This window comes from Acomys russatus, chromosome 29 (assembly GCF_903995435.1).
Source record: "Acomys russatus chromosome 29, mAcoRus1.1, whole genome shotgun sequence".
Classification (NCBI taxonomy): Eukaryota; Metazoa; Chordata; class Mammalia; order Rodentia; family Muridae; genus Acomys; species Acomys russatus.
In genome coordinates this window covers 20,618,558-20,636,239 of record NC_067165.1, presented here as the reverse complement: position 1 = coordinate 20,636,239, position 17,682 = coordinate 20,618,558, and the positions used below count along the sequence as shown (strand labels likewise).

At 38.8% G+C, this 17,682-nt stretch overlaps 1 protein-coding gene across 1 annotated transcript in view; it reads left to right on the top strand.

Annotated features, from left to right (window-relative positions):
* LOC127211972 (protein argonaute-3) overlaps positions 1–17,682 on the top strand; it is an 86,703-nt gene that overhangs the window by 3,488 nt on the left and 65,533 nt on the right. Inside the window, exon 2 of the mRNA XM_051172062.1 lies at positions 8,561–8,732. Coding sequence (XP_051028019.1) covers positions 8,561–8,732 — 172 coding nt within the window. The remainder of the gene's footprint in view (positions 1–8,560; positions 8,733–17,682) is intronic.

The following is a 17,682-nucleotide window of genomic DNA, read 5'->3' as shown; positions in this document are numbered from 1 at the left end:
AAAGGAATTATGCTTAAATATAAATATTCTCTAATAACCTATAGGAAGACTGGGGTTCAGTTATGGATTGTCTCCCTAGAGGACTCCAGTTCCACCCCAGCATTGGCAGGGAGGCAGGCATTTGTTTTTATCATAAATTGCTAACATGTAAGTTGATTTGTCATGAGCAGTAGTTTTATACAATCTTTCAAAATGAGTAGACTCTTAGTTAAACTTTTAAAAAGATATTTATTTACTTTTGCTGTATGAGGTTTGGCTGCATGTATGCATTGTATATACCATGTGTTCTTGGTGCTTGCATAAGCCAGAAGAGGGAAATGAATCCCCTGGAATTGGAGCTACAGAGTGTAGTGAGCAGCCATTTGTGGATGTGGGGAACTGAACCTGGGTCCTCTTTAACAGCAGGATGTTCTCTAACTGCTGAGCTGTCTCTCTAGACTCCTTAAGGTAAACTTTTTTTTTATTTTTTATTTTTTGGTTTTTTTGAGACAGGGTTTCTCTGTGTAGCCTTGGCTGTCCTGAACTAACTTTGTAGACTAGGCTGGCCTTGAACTCGCATCGATCCACCTGCCTCTGCCTCCTGCGTCTTTTTTTTTTTTTTTAAGATTTATTTATATAATTAGGACATTTTGAACATTTTCAGCATTTGTATATCAGTTTCTGATAAAGTTAATATATCCAGGTGCTCACCAAAGAAACATGTATATAATATACATGTAGATTTTTGTAACTGATCTGTTTTTGCTCATTTATAATCAGTAGAAGCAACTGTCTAGATATTGGGGCAGCCTTGATTTGAGTCTGTAACTTATAATTGAATTCAGTACTCTAGTTTTATATTAAGCTATTAGGATTTTCTTGATAATGAGTTTAGCCCTTTGTTTTTCCCTGAGTGACTTCTGGACCCTGCGCTCCCTTTGCAGTCTGAAGACGGCACTGCAGTCAGAGCCATATGCTGCTGATAATGCTTCTAGTAGCAATAAAATGTTGTCCATAAAAAAAATTATTTATTTATTGTATATGAGTGCTCTATCTGCAGAAGAGGGCATCAGATCACATTATAGACGGTTTTGAGCCACCATGTGGTTGCTGGGAACTGAACTCAGGACCTCTGGAAGAGCAGGCAGCACTCTTAACCACTGAGCTATCTCTCCAGGCCTGCCTCCTGAGTCTTAAGTTAAAGTTTTATAGTTAGTTATCTTAGAGCCCTGCATTTCTTTATTAATCATTTTGTTTTGTTTTGTTTTTCGAGACAGGGTTTATCTGTGCAGCCTTGGCTGTCCTGGAACTTGTTCTGTAGACCAGGCTGGCCTTGAACTCAAAGAGATCCACCTGCCTCTGCCTCCCGAGTGCTGGGATTAAAGGCGTGCGCCGGCACAGCCTGGTCATTGATAAAAACTTTTGAGTCAGTTGGAAGCCAGCAAAATGGTTGGCTTAGTGGGTAAAGGTGAATGAATTTGCTGCCAATCCTGATCTGGGTTTCACATGGTAAAGGGACAGAACTGACTCCCAAAAAGTTTTCGTCCCCCCTCTCTCTCTCTCCTTTTTGTTTTGTTTTATGAGACAGGGTTGTTTTCGGTGGCTTTGGCTGGCCTGAACTGGCTTTGTAGACCAGGCTGGCCTGGAACTCAGAACAATCCACCTGCCTCTGCCCCCCGAGTGCTGGGATTAAAGGCATGTGCTACTACGCTGGGCACCCAATTTTAACCCCCCCCCCCCCAGTTTTTCAAGACAGGGTTTATTTGTAGAGCCTTGGCTGTCCTGAGCTTGCTTTGTTGACCAGGCTGGCCTCGAACTCACAGAGAACCACCTGCCTCTGCCTCCTGAGTGCTGGGATTAAAGGCGTGTGCCACCACGCCCGGTCACCCTGGGCCTTTTAATAAGTGAGGAGAAGGGCTTTGTTTTTGCTTTGGTTTGGTTTTGGTTTTTCAAGACAAGGCTTCTCTGTGAACGGCCTTGGCTGTCCTAGACTCACTCTGTAGACCAGGCTCACCTTGATCTCATAGACACCTGCCTCCCTCTGCCTCCCACATGCTGGGATTACAGGCCTGCGCCATGGTGCCCAGCTCCAATTTTTACTTTTAAAAGTCAAATTAGAAACTAATCAACCATAATAAAGCTGCTGTGAAGAACAACTAAAATGAATAAAAAGATAAATAGATGCGGTTTCCTCTCATTCTTTGGGCAAATTTAGTCTAATGAGTTGGTATAATTTATATTAGTTTATGTTTTTCCCAGGGAACACTGCATTTGTTTGGTTCTGTAAGCCTGGCCAGACAGCATACAAAAGAGGCCTGGGGCCCTGTAAAGGGGAGAGTTCCTGGAAGAGTTCTCTCTTTTATATGGAAAAACCCTAGCTTGGAGAAAGATTCCTGCCAAAATGTCTTTAGCTGTTGGATTCTAGTTGAAAATTATTTTACTTTATAATATAGCTATCTAGTTTCATTCAGTTTCTATATTCTTAAAATTCTTACTCTACCTGAAAGACAAACTGGTCAGTGTTTTACCACTTAACCCTAAAATTGTAATTTGCTTTAAATGATTAATAAGTAAGAGAAAAAAGGCCAAAGTTAGAGGTCTGTTTTCAGGATTGCAACTGATTTCTTTTCCCTAGCCCTGTTTAGTCTCAGAGTGTTGGGATAAACAACATTTACCAGACATTCCTACTTTCTAATCCAGTTGTCTGGAATACTCATAGACCCTCATTCTTGGCTCATTAACAAAACAGATTTGAGAGAGAATATTATGTGTTTTTCTACCATAATGATTGTGCTGTCAGGATGCATGAACAGCCTTTCTGTATTTGGAGTTTCTGTGGTTGTCCGCCATTATCTATGCTAATATTAATGGCTTTCTTTGGCTAGCCAATGCTTTAAAAAAAAAAGACTATTGAGATTCACACAAATAATGCTTTCTCTTATAAATGTGGAGGTTATGTAACATTAGTTTGTATTTATATAGATTTTGTGGTTTGGTTCACACATTTTATTTATTTTTTTTCCAGACGTATTTTATTCATTTCATAATTTTCAAATTCTTGGGAAATCAGAAAGTATTTATAGAATATAAACATGAATAAGTAAGACATTTTTAGATTTTTTTCATATTTAGAAGAAAGTTTGCAGGAAAAATTCACAATTAGTAAATGTATATACTTTAAAAAAATTTTATGTGCATTAGTGTGAGGGTGTCAGATCCTGGAGTTACAGATAGTTGTAAGGTCCCATGTGGGTGCTGGGAATTGAACCAGGGTCCTTTGGAAGAGCAGGCAGTGCTCTTAACCACTGAGCCATCTTTCTAGCCCCAATTTATATACTATTTTTATCTGATTTTTATTTAATACTATTTTTATACTGTATTCTGGTTTTTAAATCTTCTAACAACTTAAATTATGCATAGTGCAGTTAATGACTGACTTACAAATTTGGCTACTTAATGTTCTCTCTTATTTTCAAGGGAGAAAAAAATTTTTTTAAAAGATTCTTCCCTAGCTGGGCGGTGGTGGTGCACACCTTTAATCCCAGCACTCAGGGAGACAGAAGCAGGTGGGTTTCTGTGAGTTCAAGGTCAGCCTGGTCTTCAGAGTGAGTTCCAGGACAGCCAGGGCTACGCAGAGAAACCCTGTTTTCAAACAAACAAACAAAGAGTCTTCCCTATATTAACATCTGAGGCAGTAACCCCACACCAAGTTTAATATTGTGTGTTTATTTAGCTGTAGTGAATATGACTACAAATGCTGTCTGTTTGGATGAACTTATGAATAAAAAAATGGAATTTAAAATTAGCAAGTAAGAGCTTACTAGAAGTTCCATACTAATGTGTACTAGTTAGTCATATAAAATTACAGGTATTTCACTATGTTAAATTTGGAGGTGAACTTAATACACTTTTCTGAAACAGAAACATTTTTTTATTATAGAATAATAAACACATACTGTTTGGTTTAAAAAACAAAGGGCTGTATGTGGTGGCACAGGCCTTTAATCCCAGCACTTGAGAGACAGGCAGGCAGATCTCTGTGAGTTCAAGGCCAGCCTGGTCTACAAAGAGAGTCCAGGACAGCCAGAGCTACACAGAGTAACCCTGTCTTGAAAAAAAAAAGTATGAAGGAATGCAAAATAGTATAATGTAATAATATTATTCTAGCCACCACATAAAACTATTAGTGCGGCATGGTGGTGAATGCCGGTGATGGCCCACACCTTTAGAGGCAGACAGATCTCTATGAGTCTGAGGCCAGCCCTGTCTACAGAGCAAGTTCTAGGACAGCCAAGGCTACACAGAAAAATCCTGTTTTTGAAAAAACAAAACAAAAAACAAAAAAACAAACTATACCTCTCTATCATATTGTTTTTAACCTGCCTGCCCTATTAAATCATGTATCATGAATATTCCTACCACATAATTATGTATACCTATGTGTCAGTAATGATAACTTTTATGGGTATATACATTTACTTTTTATATGTTATTTAATCAGTCTTATAGGTGGTAGTTTACTATTTCTTCTAGTTTTTCCTTATTATGAATATTTTGACAAGTTTCTTAGTACACAGTACACAGATCTTTGGATACTAGTTCAGTGCCGCCTTTTGTATAAATTCCTAGAAGTAAAATTGGTAAAGCAGGTATTCTATAAATATTAAAATAAAAGTTTATATGAAAACCCATAATCTGAGGGCTGGAAAGATGGCTCAGTGGGTAAGAGGATCTCAGTTTGATTCACTGTATCCATGTGAGGCTTACAACAGCCCTTACTTTCAATCCCAGAAGATCCAACTCCCACTTTTGGCCTTCCTGGGCACTGCATGTACGTGGTGCACAGGCAGAACACCCAATCACATAAAAAATTAAAAACAACAATGAGTTACAAAATCTATAATTTGTTAATAGCTTGTAGAATATGCTGTAGAAGTTTATGTATGAAACTTATTTTTATCATATATATTTACTCTAGATTCTTATTTAGCTTCAGACATAGAACTTGTATCTGTTAGATTATTAGATCATTGAATAGACCATATAAGAAAGGGGGAGGTGGGAAGACAGGCCAGTCAGTATAGTGCTGCCATGCTCACACAAAAAGCAGGCATGTGCATGTAATTTTAGCTATGGGGAGGCAGATACAGGTGAATCCCTAGGGTTCACTGACCAGCAAGCCTAGCCTGACTGCAAATCCCAATCCCAAAGTGGCTGCCTCTGCCTTCTGAGTGCTGGGATTAAAGGCATGCTCCATCACCTCTCGTCTTCCTATCTTAAAAAAAAAAAAAAAAAAAAAAAAAAAAGACCATTTATTTCTTTATTTTGTGTCAGGAGAGGATGTGTTTATGCCACCCGCAAGAGGCAACTTGTAGACTTGATTCTGCCCTTCCACTATGTGGGTCTTGAGGATCAAACTCAGTTTGTCAGCCTCATTGGCGAATACCTTACTCATTGAACCATCTTGCTGGCACTCTTTCTGTTTTGGTGTTTTTTTCTTTTTAATGGAAGTTATACAAACTTATAAGATGGAAACATAGTGTTTGTCTTTTTATAACTGGCTATTTCATTTAACATTATATCATAAATTTGGTCTATGTTGTAGCATATGTCAGGAATTTCTTTTAAGGTTGAATACTTTGCCATTGGGTATATCTCCCACATCTATTCATCCACCCATAGACACTTAAGTTGCTTTTTATCTTTCTGCTGTTGTAAATAACGTTCCAATAAACATATGTGTTAAATTATCTCTTGTTCAGTTTATTATTTCAAATTCTTACACACACACAAACACACACACACACACACAAACACACACACACCTCCTTCCGCCTAAGTAGACTTACTAGGTCATATGATCCCAATATTTGGAAGGTCGATGAAGAGATCTTATCAAGGCCAACTTGGGCTGTATAGTGTAGCAAATGCCTGTCTCAGGGCCTATAAAATTAAGTGCACTTGCCACCAGGGCTGAGGACCTGAGTTCAATCCCTGGGACCCACATGGTGGAAGAAGAGAAGTGACTAAGATTTACTTTCAGTTATGTGTGTGAGTGTGTCTGTGTGATAGAATATACAATGTAAGTACAGGTGCCCACAGAGGCCAGAAGACAGCATAAGATCCCTGGAGCTGGGATTATAGCCAGTTGTGAGCAATATAACATGCACTTGGGAACTAAACTGGACTGCAAGAGCAGCCTATGTTCCTAACAGCTTAGCCATCTCTCCAGCCCTGACTTTTCCTACCTCCCCCATTTATTTATTTGTTTGTTTTGTGTATATGGTTGTTTTGCTTCTGTGTCAGCGCACCATGTGAGTGCTCATCACCTGTGGAGGCCACAAGGGGGTGTCAGATCCTTTGGAAGAGAGTTTATAGAGGATAGTGAGCTGCCACATGGTGATGGGACTCCTTTGGAGAAGAAGCCAGTGTGCTTAACAACTGAGCCGCCTCTAGCTTTATCCTCCTAGTATTTTAGGAACCGCTGTACTGTTCTCCAGAGTGAATGTACTGTGCCATTTTATATGTCTACCAACAGAGAACTGTTGGGATTTCCGATACTATTGTGTGTCAGTAAGTTGTATTTTTTTTTTTTTTTTTTTTAGTAATTTGTCTGTTTCATCACAGTTAAATTTATTGCTATGATGTTTTTAATGTCTTCTAGTGATTCATTAAAAAAAAAAAAAAAAAAAAAAAAAGATCTGGCATTGTTTCCTTAAGTCTTTTTCGTCATTTTGCTTAAGATAAAACCAGTGTTGAAACTTCCCAGTTTAAGTCAGTGAAATGGTTCCGTGAGTAATAGTGCTCACTACAAACCAGACCACCTCAGATAATCCCTGGGACCCGCATGGTGAAAGAAGACGACCGACTCTTCCAGGTTGTCCACTGACTTCCACATGCTTTCTCTCTCACACACACACACACACACACACACACACACACACTATAAAATATATATATATATATATATATATATAAAATTTTAAAAAGAAACTGTAAGTTTCATTTTTAAATAATTCATTTTTTATCATTTTGTTATCTGGTTATTATTATATTCCTTTTTCTGTCTTTTTTTTTTTTTTTTTTTTTTTTCTGTTTTTTTGGTTTGGTTTGGTTTGGTTTTTTTGTGACAAACGCTTATGTGAGCCAGGCTGGCCTCTTAACTCACTGTGTACCTAGTCCTGACCTTGAACTCCTGATTCTTTTGTTATACTTCCTAAATGTTGGAATTTCAGCCATATACCACACCAACTAGCCTCTGTGTGTGTGTGTGTGTGTGTGTGTGTTATGCTTTGTGTATATGTATTTGTGCAGATTAACATACCTGTGTGTGTGCAAAAACTAGTAGTGTCAGAATGTTTTTCCTCAGTCTCTACCTTATTTTTATTTTTTGCTGTTGCTTTTTGTTGTTGTTTTGTTTTTTCGAGACAGGGTTTTTCTGTGTAGCCTTAGCTGTCCTGGACTCACTTGGTAGACCAGGCTGGCCTCAAACTCACAGAGATCTGCCTGCCTCTGCCTCCCTGAGTGCTGGGCTTACAGGTGTGCACCACCACACCTGGCTATCTTACTTCTTTCAAGACAGGGTTTCTCCGTGTAGCCCTGGCTGTCCTGGACTCGGTTTGTAGAGCAGTCTGGCCTCGAACTCACAGAGATCCGCCTGTCTGCCTCCCAAGTGCTGGGATTAAAGGCATGCGTCACCATGCCTGACACTTTTTAAAAAAAATTTTTAAAGATTATTTTATATGTGTTTGAGTTGTTGCCTGCATGTGTATATGGGAACCATATGCATGGCTAGTGCCCAAGGAAGTCAAAGTGCCAAATCCCCTGGTACTGGAACTATAGATGATTATGAACCATCATGTGGGTGCTGCGAACCAAACCTGGGTTCACTACCAAAGCAACAAGTGCTCTTAACCACAGAGTCTTCTCTCCAGCCCCTCCACCTTTACTTTCTGAGACACTTTTTCATTGAACCTGAAGCTCAAGGTTTCAGCTAGACTGGCACACAAGTCCCTGGTAGCCTCCTGTCTCTGCCTTCAGTGCTGGGACTGTAGCGCACCTAAACTTTACATGGGTTTTCCCCAAACACAAACTCAGGTCCTCATATTTACCCAGCAGGCACTTCATCCACTGAGCCATCTCTCTAGCCTTCATTTTACTTTTATGTTGTTGTTGTTGTTTTTTATTTTTTGAGACAGGGTTTCTCTGTGTAGCCTTGGCTGTCCTGGACTCACTTTGTAGACCAGGCTGGCCTCGAACTCACAGCGATCCGCCTACCTCTCCCTCCCAAGTGCTGGGATTAAAGGCGTGCGCCACCACTGCCCTGCCTGTTCTTCATTTTCTTTTCTATTTATTTTACTATTAGTCCCGTACTCCCTGGGTCTGATATGTGCATGGTTGTATGTTTTTACTGAAGAGAATGAAATGAGATGAAAGAAATGGAAATGCTAGGCATCACATCACCTTTCTGAACTAAATCTTAACATTTATCACCTGTCCTTAGGGTTCTAAGCTACTCTAGTTGACAAGATCATATAAATATGGCTTTTTAATAGTGTGATACTTTCCTCCTCCCTGACAGGACCCATTGGGGCCCAGCCCCTACTCATAGTGCCCAGAAGACCTGGATATGGCACTATGGGCAAACCCATTAAGCTGTTGGCTAACTGTTTTCAAGTTGAAATCCCAAAGATTGATGTCTACCTCTATGAGGTAGATATAAAACCAGACAAGTGTCCTAGGAGAGTGAACAGGTAAGAATCATGAGGCTTAGCCCTCATTTGCTTTTTGTATTTGCCTTAGTAAATTATTTATGACTATCTTATATATTTGAATAACAGTGATATGTAAAATTTCGACCAAGAATACATGATGATTTTTGAAATTTGTATTTCAGCAGTGACTACTAAGAAAAATCTTAAAATGTCCTTCAGATTACCCCATTATATATGAGCTTGCATGTTTTTCATGTGGTAATAGAAAAGGTCCAAGTCATGTTTACATGTCGTTTGAAATCTGGCCAAGCATTCTGAGCATGTCTTTTGTATCACTGTTAGGTAATTTATGTTTGTGTATCTTTTCTTCCCCACTTCATCTTACCATTTTCATAATGCTTCCTTTAAAGTGCTTGTGGTAGTAGTATTACCCCCATGTCAGTTTTTGTTTTTGTTTTGTTTTGTTTTGTTTTTTGTTTTGTTTTTGTTTTTTGAGACAGGGTTTCTCTGTGTAGCCTTGGCCATCCTAGACTCACTTTGTAGACCAGGCTGGCCTCGAACTCACAGCGGTCCGCCTGCCTCTGCCTCCTGAGTGCTGGGATTAAAGGCGTGCGCCACCATGCCCGGCTTTTCCACGTCAGTTTTTAAATTAAAAAAAATAATGAAACCCTGCATGGTGGCACACGCCTTTAATCCCGCTCTGGGAAGCAGAGGCGGTCGATCTCTGTGAGTTCGAGGCCAGCCTGGTCTACAAAGAGTGTCCAGGACAGCCAAGACTACACAGAGAGACTCTGTCTTGAAAAACTAAACCAAAATCAAACCAACCAAACAAAAACTCATACCTAACTAAACATTCTTTTTTTTTTTTAAGGTTTATTTATTTACTTACTTACACATATTCTGCCCACATGTACTCCTACATGTCAGAAGAAGGCATCAGATGTCATTATAGATGGCTGTGAGCCACCATATGGTTGCTGGGAATTGAACTCAGAACCCTTGAAGAGCAGCCAGTGCTCTTAGCCTCTGAGCCATCTCTCCTGCCCCACTAACCAAACATTATTATTTTTTTATTATTTAATGTTGTAGAGGAGTTTATTAAATGAGCATGAGGGGAGGAGAAAAGGGCGTAGGGGTACCCCAGAGAGACGAGACAAGACGAGTAAGGAAAGAGAGTAGAGCCAAACATTCTTTATCTACAAGTTTGTTAAAATTCCAAGCAATAGTTTTATCTTTCTTTTATTCTATAAGCTCATTATAAGTTTAAAGTGATAGTTTTGTTTGTTTGTTTGTTTGGTTGGTTTATTAAGATAGTGTTTCTCTGTATAGCCTTAGCTGTCCTGTAACTCACTTTGTAGATCAGGCTGGCCTCCAACTTGCAGAAATCTGCCTGCCTTTGCTTCCCAAGTGCAGGGATTACAGGCGTGCACCACCACTCCCGGCAGCAATAGTTTATGTCATAGGTTAACAAGGTTTTTACCAAAAAACAAGTCATCTGTCTCATATCTTATTTTTGAAGGCTTGTACATTTAAGCTAGCTAATCATTCATTCTCTGTTCTTATGCTCATAATAGATTTATCCACTCCTTGTTCACGGCTTTTCTTGTCATGGGGCACAGTGAGACTTGTGAACTCATCCCGGAAACTAGCCTAGAATGAATGTTGTCCTTGATCATTAACTTGCCCAAGCCTATTTTTCTTTCTAGTGTGACTTACGTGCTTGGAATGCATGAACACTGAGCTCCTTTTACAGTCTTTACTGTTCTACAAGGAGGAAGCACATTTTACTTTTTATTCCAACTTTAAACTTTCTATCAACTATCTTAACTTTTTAACTTCTTAAAAATACTTGAATGAAAAAAATACTTGAATCAAATCAGGAATTGTATAAAATCATTATCAGTAATTACAAAATCATCAGTTCATTTAAACAGCATTGTTTCATGAAAATACATCTTCATGTTGATCTGCCTAACAGATGGGCTAATAATACCCAGGAAGCAATCAGCTCAGACTACAGGTAGTGAGTGTCTCCTTACACCCAGTCACACCATGCCAGATACACGAGGAATACATCAGTGAAAACCACGAGAAGGCTCAGCAACAGCTGCCTCGCCAAGGTACACCCACTGCAAAATGGTGGGCCGCCTCCAGGAAGCTCACGTGTCCACTGCAGTTCCTGCGTGGTGTCTACCACAATTCCTTCTGAACATTATCAAAGTATTTAAGGGTCATAATGCAGCAGTTAGTTCTAGCTAACGTTTTCAAATGGATAAAGCTACATCAGATTGTTGTTTATTAATGTAAAGATTGTGTTGCTACCTTCTATCATGTCAAACTTATCCTCTTTCAAGGCTGGAGTTTTTTAATAATTCATGAATATGAGGAGTTTCTTGTTCTTGTGCCACACGTACAGATATGTAGCACTAAGGCATTAATCATAATGCTGGGACAGGGATCCTACCCAAACAAGTTTCCACTGTACTCGGAGGAAATGCTCATGAGTCATCCTGTGAGTCAGCTTCTCTGCAGAATTACTCTCTAGACTTATTTTCTACTTTTGGGTGTATGTGTTGGTCTCATCTCATTTTTGTTGTTATTGTTGTTTTGATTTAAAATGACCATTTTGTGACTGGAAAGATGGCTGAGCAGTTAAGAGCACTCACTGGCTACTTTTGGTGGCTCACAACCATCTGTAAGTCCAGTCCCAAGGGCTCTAACACTCTCTTCTGGCCTCTGTGAGCACCAGGCACATACATGGTGCACAAACATACATGCAGACAAAACACTTATACATATAAATAAAATTTTCACATATATAAAAAAGAAAGTGAATGACCAATTGGTAAGAGAGCAGAGGGTCAATAAATTTAAAATTGTGTGTGTGTATTCTTTTTTTTTTTTTTTTAAGATAGTGAGTGGTCACAATAACTAAAATCTAAATATTTTAGAAGTATGACCTTAGGTTTGCTCAGCTAAATGTACATGGAAATAAACTTGAGTAGATTGTTAAATGTTTGTTCATTAAATTATAATTTATAATCTGTGCACCACAGCACGAGGCATCAGAAGCCTAGGTACTAAAATGTGGGAAGTGATAGTGGAGGTAAGAGTGGGAAGAGAGGCTGCAGCCTTTTATAAGACTCACCATACTCAGCTAAGTTTCGTTTTTGGAGTAATTGAAGGATAAATTGTTAATTTTAAACTGTAGCTTGAAGCTCTAGAAAGAAAAAAGAATATTATTTTCTGCAAGAATTTTTCTTTCGCCAGACTAAGCTTATTAGTGAAAGGAAGCCGTTAAAGATTAAGTAAAACTTAGTTCCATTTACTTAAATTTTCTTTCCAAAATTATTTTCTTTTTTTTTTTTCAAAATTATTTTCTTAATGCTGGAGAGATGGCTTAGTGGTCAAGAGCGCTGACTGAGCTTCCAGAGTTCAATTCCCAGCAACCACATGGTGGCTCATAACCATCTATACTGTGATCTAATGCCTTCTTCTGGCATGCAGGTGTACATGCAGGCAGAGCACTGTATATATAATAATAAATAAGTTTTAAAAATTATCTTCTTTCTTTCTTTTGTTTTTATTGTTGTTGTTTTGTTTTTCGAGACAGGGTTTCTCTGTGTATCCCTGGCTGTCCTGGACTCACTTTGTAGACCAGGGCTGGCCTCGAACTCACAGTGATCCACCTGTCTCTGCCTCCCAAGTGCTGGGATTTTGTATGTCTATATGTATGTGTGTGAGGTGTGCAAGTATGTGTGTGTGTGTACACATGCACATGTGTATGCATAAGTATGGATGATGATCTAAGGGATTGAACTCAGGTCCTCATTCTTGCAAAATGGACCCACAAATATGTTTCAAGTATAACAGAGATTTTAAATAATAAATGGATATAACACAATGCATTATCATCAAATACAATATGCACCACAGTATGCACCACCACGCCTGGCTTGAAAAAAATTTTTCTTTTTTTAAAAAATATTTATTTATTTTACATACATGAGTGCTCTCTCTTCATGAATACCATTACAGATGGTTGGGAGCCACCATATGGTCACTGGGAACTGAACTCAGGACCTCGGGGAAAGCAGCTAGTGCTCTTAACCACTGAGCCATCTCTCCAGTGCCAAAAATTATTTTCTTAAATACTCTTTTTAAGTTAAAATGTTGGGCTGATTGGCCTCGTATAGTGGTGTACGCCTTTAATCCTTGCACAGAGGCAGAGGAAGGTGGATCTCTGTGAGTTCCAAGCAGCCTGGTCTACATAGTAAGTTCCAATATAGCAAGAGCTACACAGTAAGATTCCATATTTTAAATAAAATGCTGGCAAGATCACTTAGTGGGTAAAAGCACCTGTTGCCAAACCTAATGACCTGAGACCCACATGACATATAGGAGGGAACTGATTCTTACAAGTTGTCTTCTGGCATCCATATGCATGCCATGGCATATGTACCTGCCCTCATACATACATACATACATACATGAATATACAAAATAAATGATTTAAAATTTTCAAGTTAAATTCTATGCATTTTAATATTGTAGTTTCACATCTTATGAAGCTAAGAAATTTTTTTAACAATATGTACAAATGTTCTGCTAAACGATCTACATTTGAACAAAAAAAATCAAGAGACTATATTCCTACCTTCATCACTTCCATTGTTATAAGACAGATATTCCATAACTGTACTATATTGAAATTCAGTTAATAGTTCCCTTTGATTGCTAGAATTCAATTTTGGTATTAGAATGTTTGAAAGCTAGGTTATAGTGGACTTCCTCAAACCAGCCAGTAGTATAAATGATGACATGAGGACTTTTATATAGTTTAAAGCTTAGGCCTTTTTCTGGGGCAGTCTTCCAGCTACTGTTTAAACTTGACCTGACTATTCTAGCTATGACTTACATGCCGCATGGCTAGCTCTTTTACCTCTCTGCTCCTGTTCCATCTGTGTGTCCCTTCCCTGTCTGCTTCCAAATTCCCCACCTTTCTTTCTTCTCCCAGTGTCCCTCTCTCTACCTGCCCTCTACTTCCTGTTCCAGATATTGGCCATCAACTCTTTATTATAACCAACCAGCAGTAAGCCAACACCTGACAGTCTCTTAGGCAGCCTCAGGGCAAGTGAGGAGGGACACACAGTTACAAAATAGAAAACCCTGCGATGAGCCATAGAAATGACAATACCAACATCCTGCCTGCACTTAGCCTTTTGCAGGTACAGAATTAGCAACTGAAGATACAGAGACATTCCTTCACACAGTGTGAAGTTACCCCTACACTCAGTGTGTTGACTCATACCTGTAATCCTAGCAGTTAGGAGGGAGGCTGAAGTGGGTGGGTTGGTATGAATTTGAGACCAGCTTTGGGCTATAGTGATAACCTATTATTATTTTTCAAAAAACACAACACAAACCCAGTTTATTGTATTTGATGATAATACATTGTGTTATATCCATTTATTATTTAAAATCTCTGTTATATTTGAAACATATTTGTGGGTCCGTTTTGCAAGAATGAGGACCTGAGTTCAATCCCTTAGATCATCATCCACACTTATGCATACACATGTGCATGTGTACACACACACACATACTTGCATACCTCACACACATACACATAGACATACAAAATCTTCCTTTAAATAATAATTTAAATATATTCTATTGAGCCTGATCTCTCTCTCTCTCTCTCTCTCTCTCTCTCTCTCTCTCTCTCTGTCTCTCTCTCCTTTTTTTCTCCCCCAAGACAAGTTTTTCTCTATGTAGCCTAGGCTGTCCAGGAACTCACTATGTAGACCAGGCTGGCCTTGAACTCAAAGTTCCACCTGCCTCTGCTTCCCAAGAGATTAGAGGTGTGTGCCACCACCACCCAGTGAGCATGATTTCTTTTACATTTTTTGCTTTTTTTTTAACATTGTAATTTTTTCCATTTTAATATTTCATTGTCTTAGTTAGGGTTTCTATTGCTGTGATGAAATACTATGACCAAAAAGCAAGTTGGGGAGGAAAGGATTTATTTGGCCTGTGCTTCTATATTACTGTTTATCCATCAAAGGAAGTCAGGGCAGAAACTCAAAATAGAGCAGGAACCTGGAGGCAAGAGCTGATCAGAGGCCATGCTTGCTCCTCATGGCTTTGGTCAGCCTGCTTTCTTAGAGAACCTGAGCTCACCAGCCCAGGGATGGCACCATCCACATGGGTTTTCCCCCACCAATCACCAATTCAGAAAATACCCTACAGGCTTTCTCATAGCCCAATTATTTATTTATTTAGGTTTTTTTGAAACAGGGTTTCTCTGTGTGGCCTTGGCTGTCCTGGACTCGCTTTGTAGACCAGGCTGGCCTGGAACTCACAGCAATCCACCTGCCTCTGCCTCCTGAGTGCTGGGATTAAAGGCGTGCGCCACCACACCCGGCTTCATAGCCCAATCTTATAAAGGCTTTTTCTTTTCATTTTTTTCTTTTCTTTCTTTCTTTTTTTTTTTTTTTTAAGTTTTTTCAAGACAGGGTTTCTCTTGTGTAGCACTGTCCTGGACTCAGTTTGTAGACCAGGCTGGCCTCAAACTCACAGTGATGTACTTGCCTCTGCCTCCCAAGGGCTGGGAGTAAAGGCATGCACCACCATACCCAGCGCAGCTGTGTTTCTTTTAGAGCTGGCAGTTAGATAAGTAAAGTCTGCTCAATGGGAGAATGTCTAAATAATGTAAAGTATGTTGTATCAGTCAAAAATAAAGTGACTTTTAAATCATTTGCAAATGCTTTTCACAGATAGAGCCTTTGAAAATAATTTTGAAAAATAACTACTAAAGAAACTGATCTTGCCACAGCAGTAAGGATAGATTTTTAAAAATCAAGTATAGAAGGTAAGAACATATACATGGTTTATCAAGCACTTCAGAAGGAGAATGGAAATAGTACATGGAAATACTGGGAAGGAAATCAGTTAGTTAGAGGGGGTTTGTGTGTCAAGAACTGACAAGGATGGTTGGCTCAGCTTTGTTTGTTTGTTTGTTTTCCTCTCTGTAGACCAGGCTGGCCTGGAACTCACAGAGATCTACCTGCCCCTATCTCCCAGTTCTGTGATTAAAAGCATGTGCCACCATGCCCACCCTAACATAGGTTTTTGTATTTTAGGAATAAAAATGTAGCATAGGGATTTATTTAGCAGTGATATAGAGACAAAAACTAAAGACATTTAAAAAAAAAAACCTTAATTAATCCAAGTACTAGAACTAAAAGTCTTACAGGTGGTGGTAGTTCAGAATGGAGTAAAGACTGGAGTTACTAATGCTGCAGGGAGGTGCAGTCAGCCAGGCATCAGGTAAAGAGGTCAGCCAGCTTTCAAGGTTGGGAATTAATTAAAGTAATAACAGAATGAAACCAGGTTTAACTCAGGAATAAACTTGTTGAATTCAGCTTTAGAAATTTCCTATTCAGTTTTGGGAAATCATTGAAGTAGACTGACTGTCTCCTACTACAAAATTTATTAAGGAAATACTATGTGCTGTATATCGAAGCAGAATGTTTTTGATCTCTGAGATATCCTCTACCATTTTGATGGAGTGGTTGGGGCTTCTAGGAATTGGTAAGCTTAAAAACGGGTGTTGAGTTAAAAACAAAAACAGAACCCCCCAAATTAAGAAACATCTAACAAATGAGATCTGTCTGATTTATTTGGCAGTGGCATATTAAAAAATTGGACTGGAGAGATGGCTCAGAGGTTAAGCGCACCGTCTGCTCTTCCAGAGGTTGAGTTCAATTCCCAGCAACCACATGGTGGCCCATTGTCATCTATAATGAGATCTGGTACCCTTTTCTGGCCTACATGCATGGAGAATACTGTATAAGTAATAAATAAATCTTTAAAGGAAAGAAAAAGTAGTTCTAAACTGGGTGTGGTACTGCACAGCTTTAATTCTAGCACTTGGGAGGCAGAGGCGGATCACTGTGAGTTTGAGGTCAGCCTGGTCTGCAAAGTGACTCCAGGACAGCCAAAGCTACACAGAGAAACCCTGTCTCGGAAAAAAAAAAAAAAAATTGGACTTCGTAGTAATGGCTGTAAAAGGAAACTTTAAATAGCAGAGTCTTTGAAATTTATGGAATCCCAAAGTTGATAGATGCAGCAAATCTTTGGTGTCATATTACACATGAAAGACATGGTATTGATTTAAAATAGCTTCAATAAAACTGAAACTTTGAAGAGCAGAGTGGGAAATAGACTTTTGTTCTGTATAGGAAAAATTTCTGGGAACCAAGTCAGCTTGATTTCTTCCTTCCTTTCTTTCTTTTTTTCCTGGAAAATGCTGATTTCCTTCTCTCCCTTTCCCTTCCTCTTGCCTGGGCTAGATTTCAATTTTTTAAAATTTTACTTCAAATCATACTAGTATTGTACAAGTGATGTATTGAGATTGTGTAAACAGTTCTGTCTAGACATAAGTTAGCATATATCCTTTAGATGTCTTTCCCTGTCTTAACGCATTTGTAAATAAAATGATACGTTGCTTTGTAAGTACTTGATATAATTCTTTATAGTCTATAATTTTGTCAATGTAAATCTTTACAGTCTTTCCATGTTATTGTATATTGGAATCAAAATGTTTGCTGAGTGAAAATAGAGTTTTCTTTTTGTGGTACTGGGGAGTAAACATAGGGCCTTGTGTGTGCTAAGCAAATGTTCTACCACTAAGCCACACCCCTCACTGATTAGGCAGTAAGAGTGAGGAGCATGAGGACTATAGATGTGTTTGTTGCTCTCAGGAAACTCACTGTAGGAATGCGGAATAGAATTATGATACAATAGACTGATTGTTCCAAATAGAGATACAGAGAAGATATATTTTAGCACAATGCAAAGAACACAAACAAAGGTAAAGTTGGGGAGTACTTAGAGAAGATGAAAGGGCTTTTGAACCAAACTCTAATAGTTTTCTGGTCAACAGTATCCCAAAATGATTCCTTTATTGGATTTATTCTTCCTT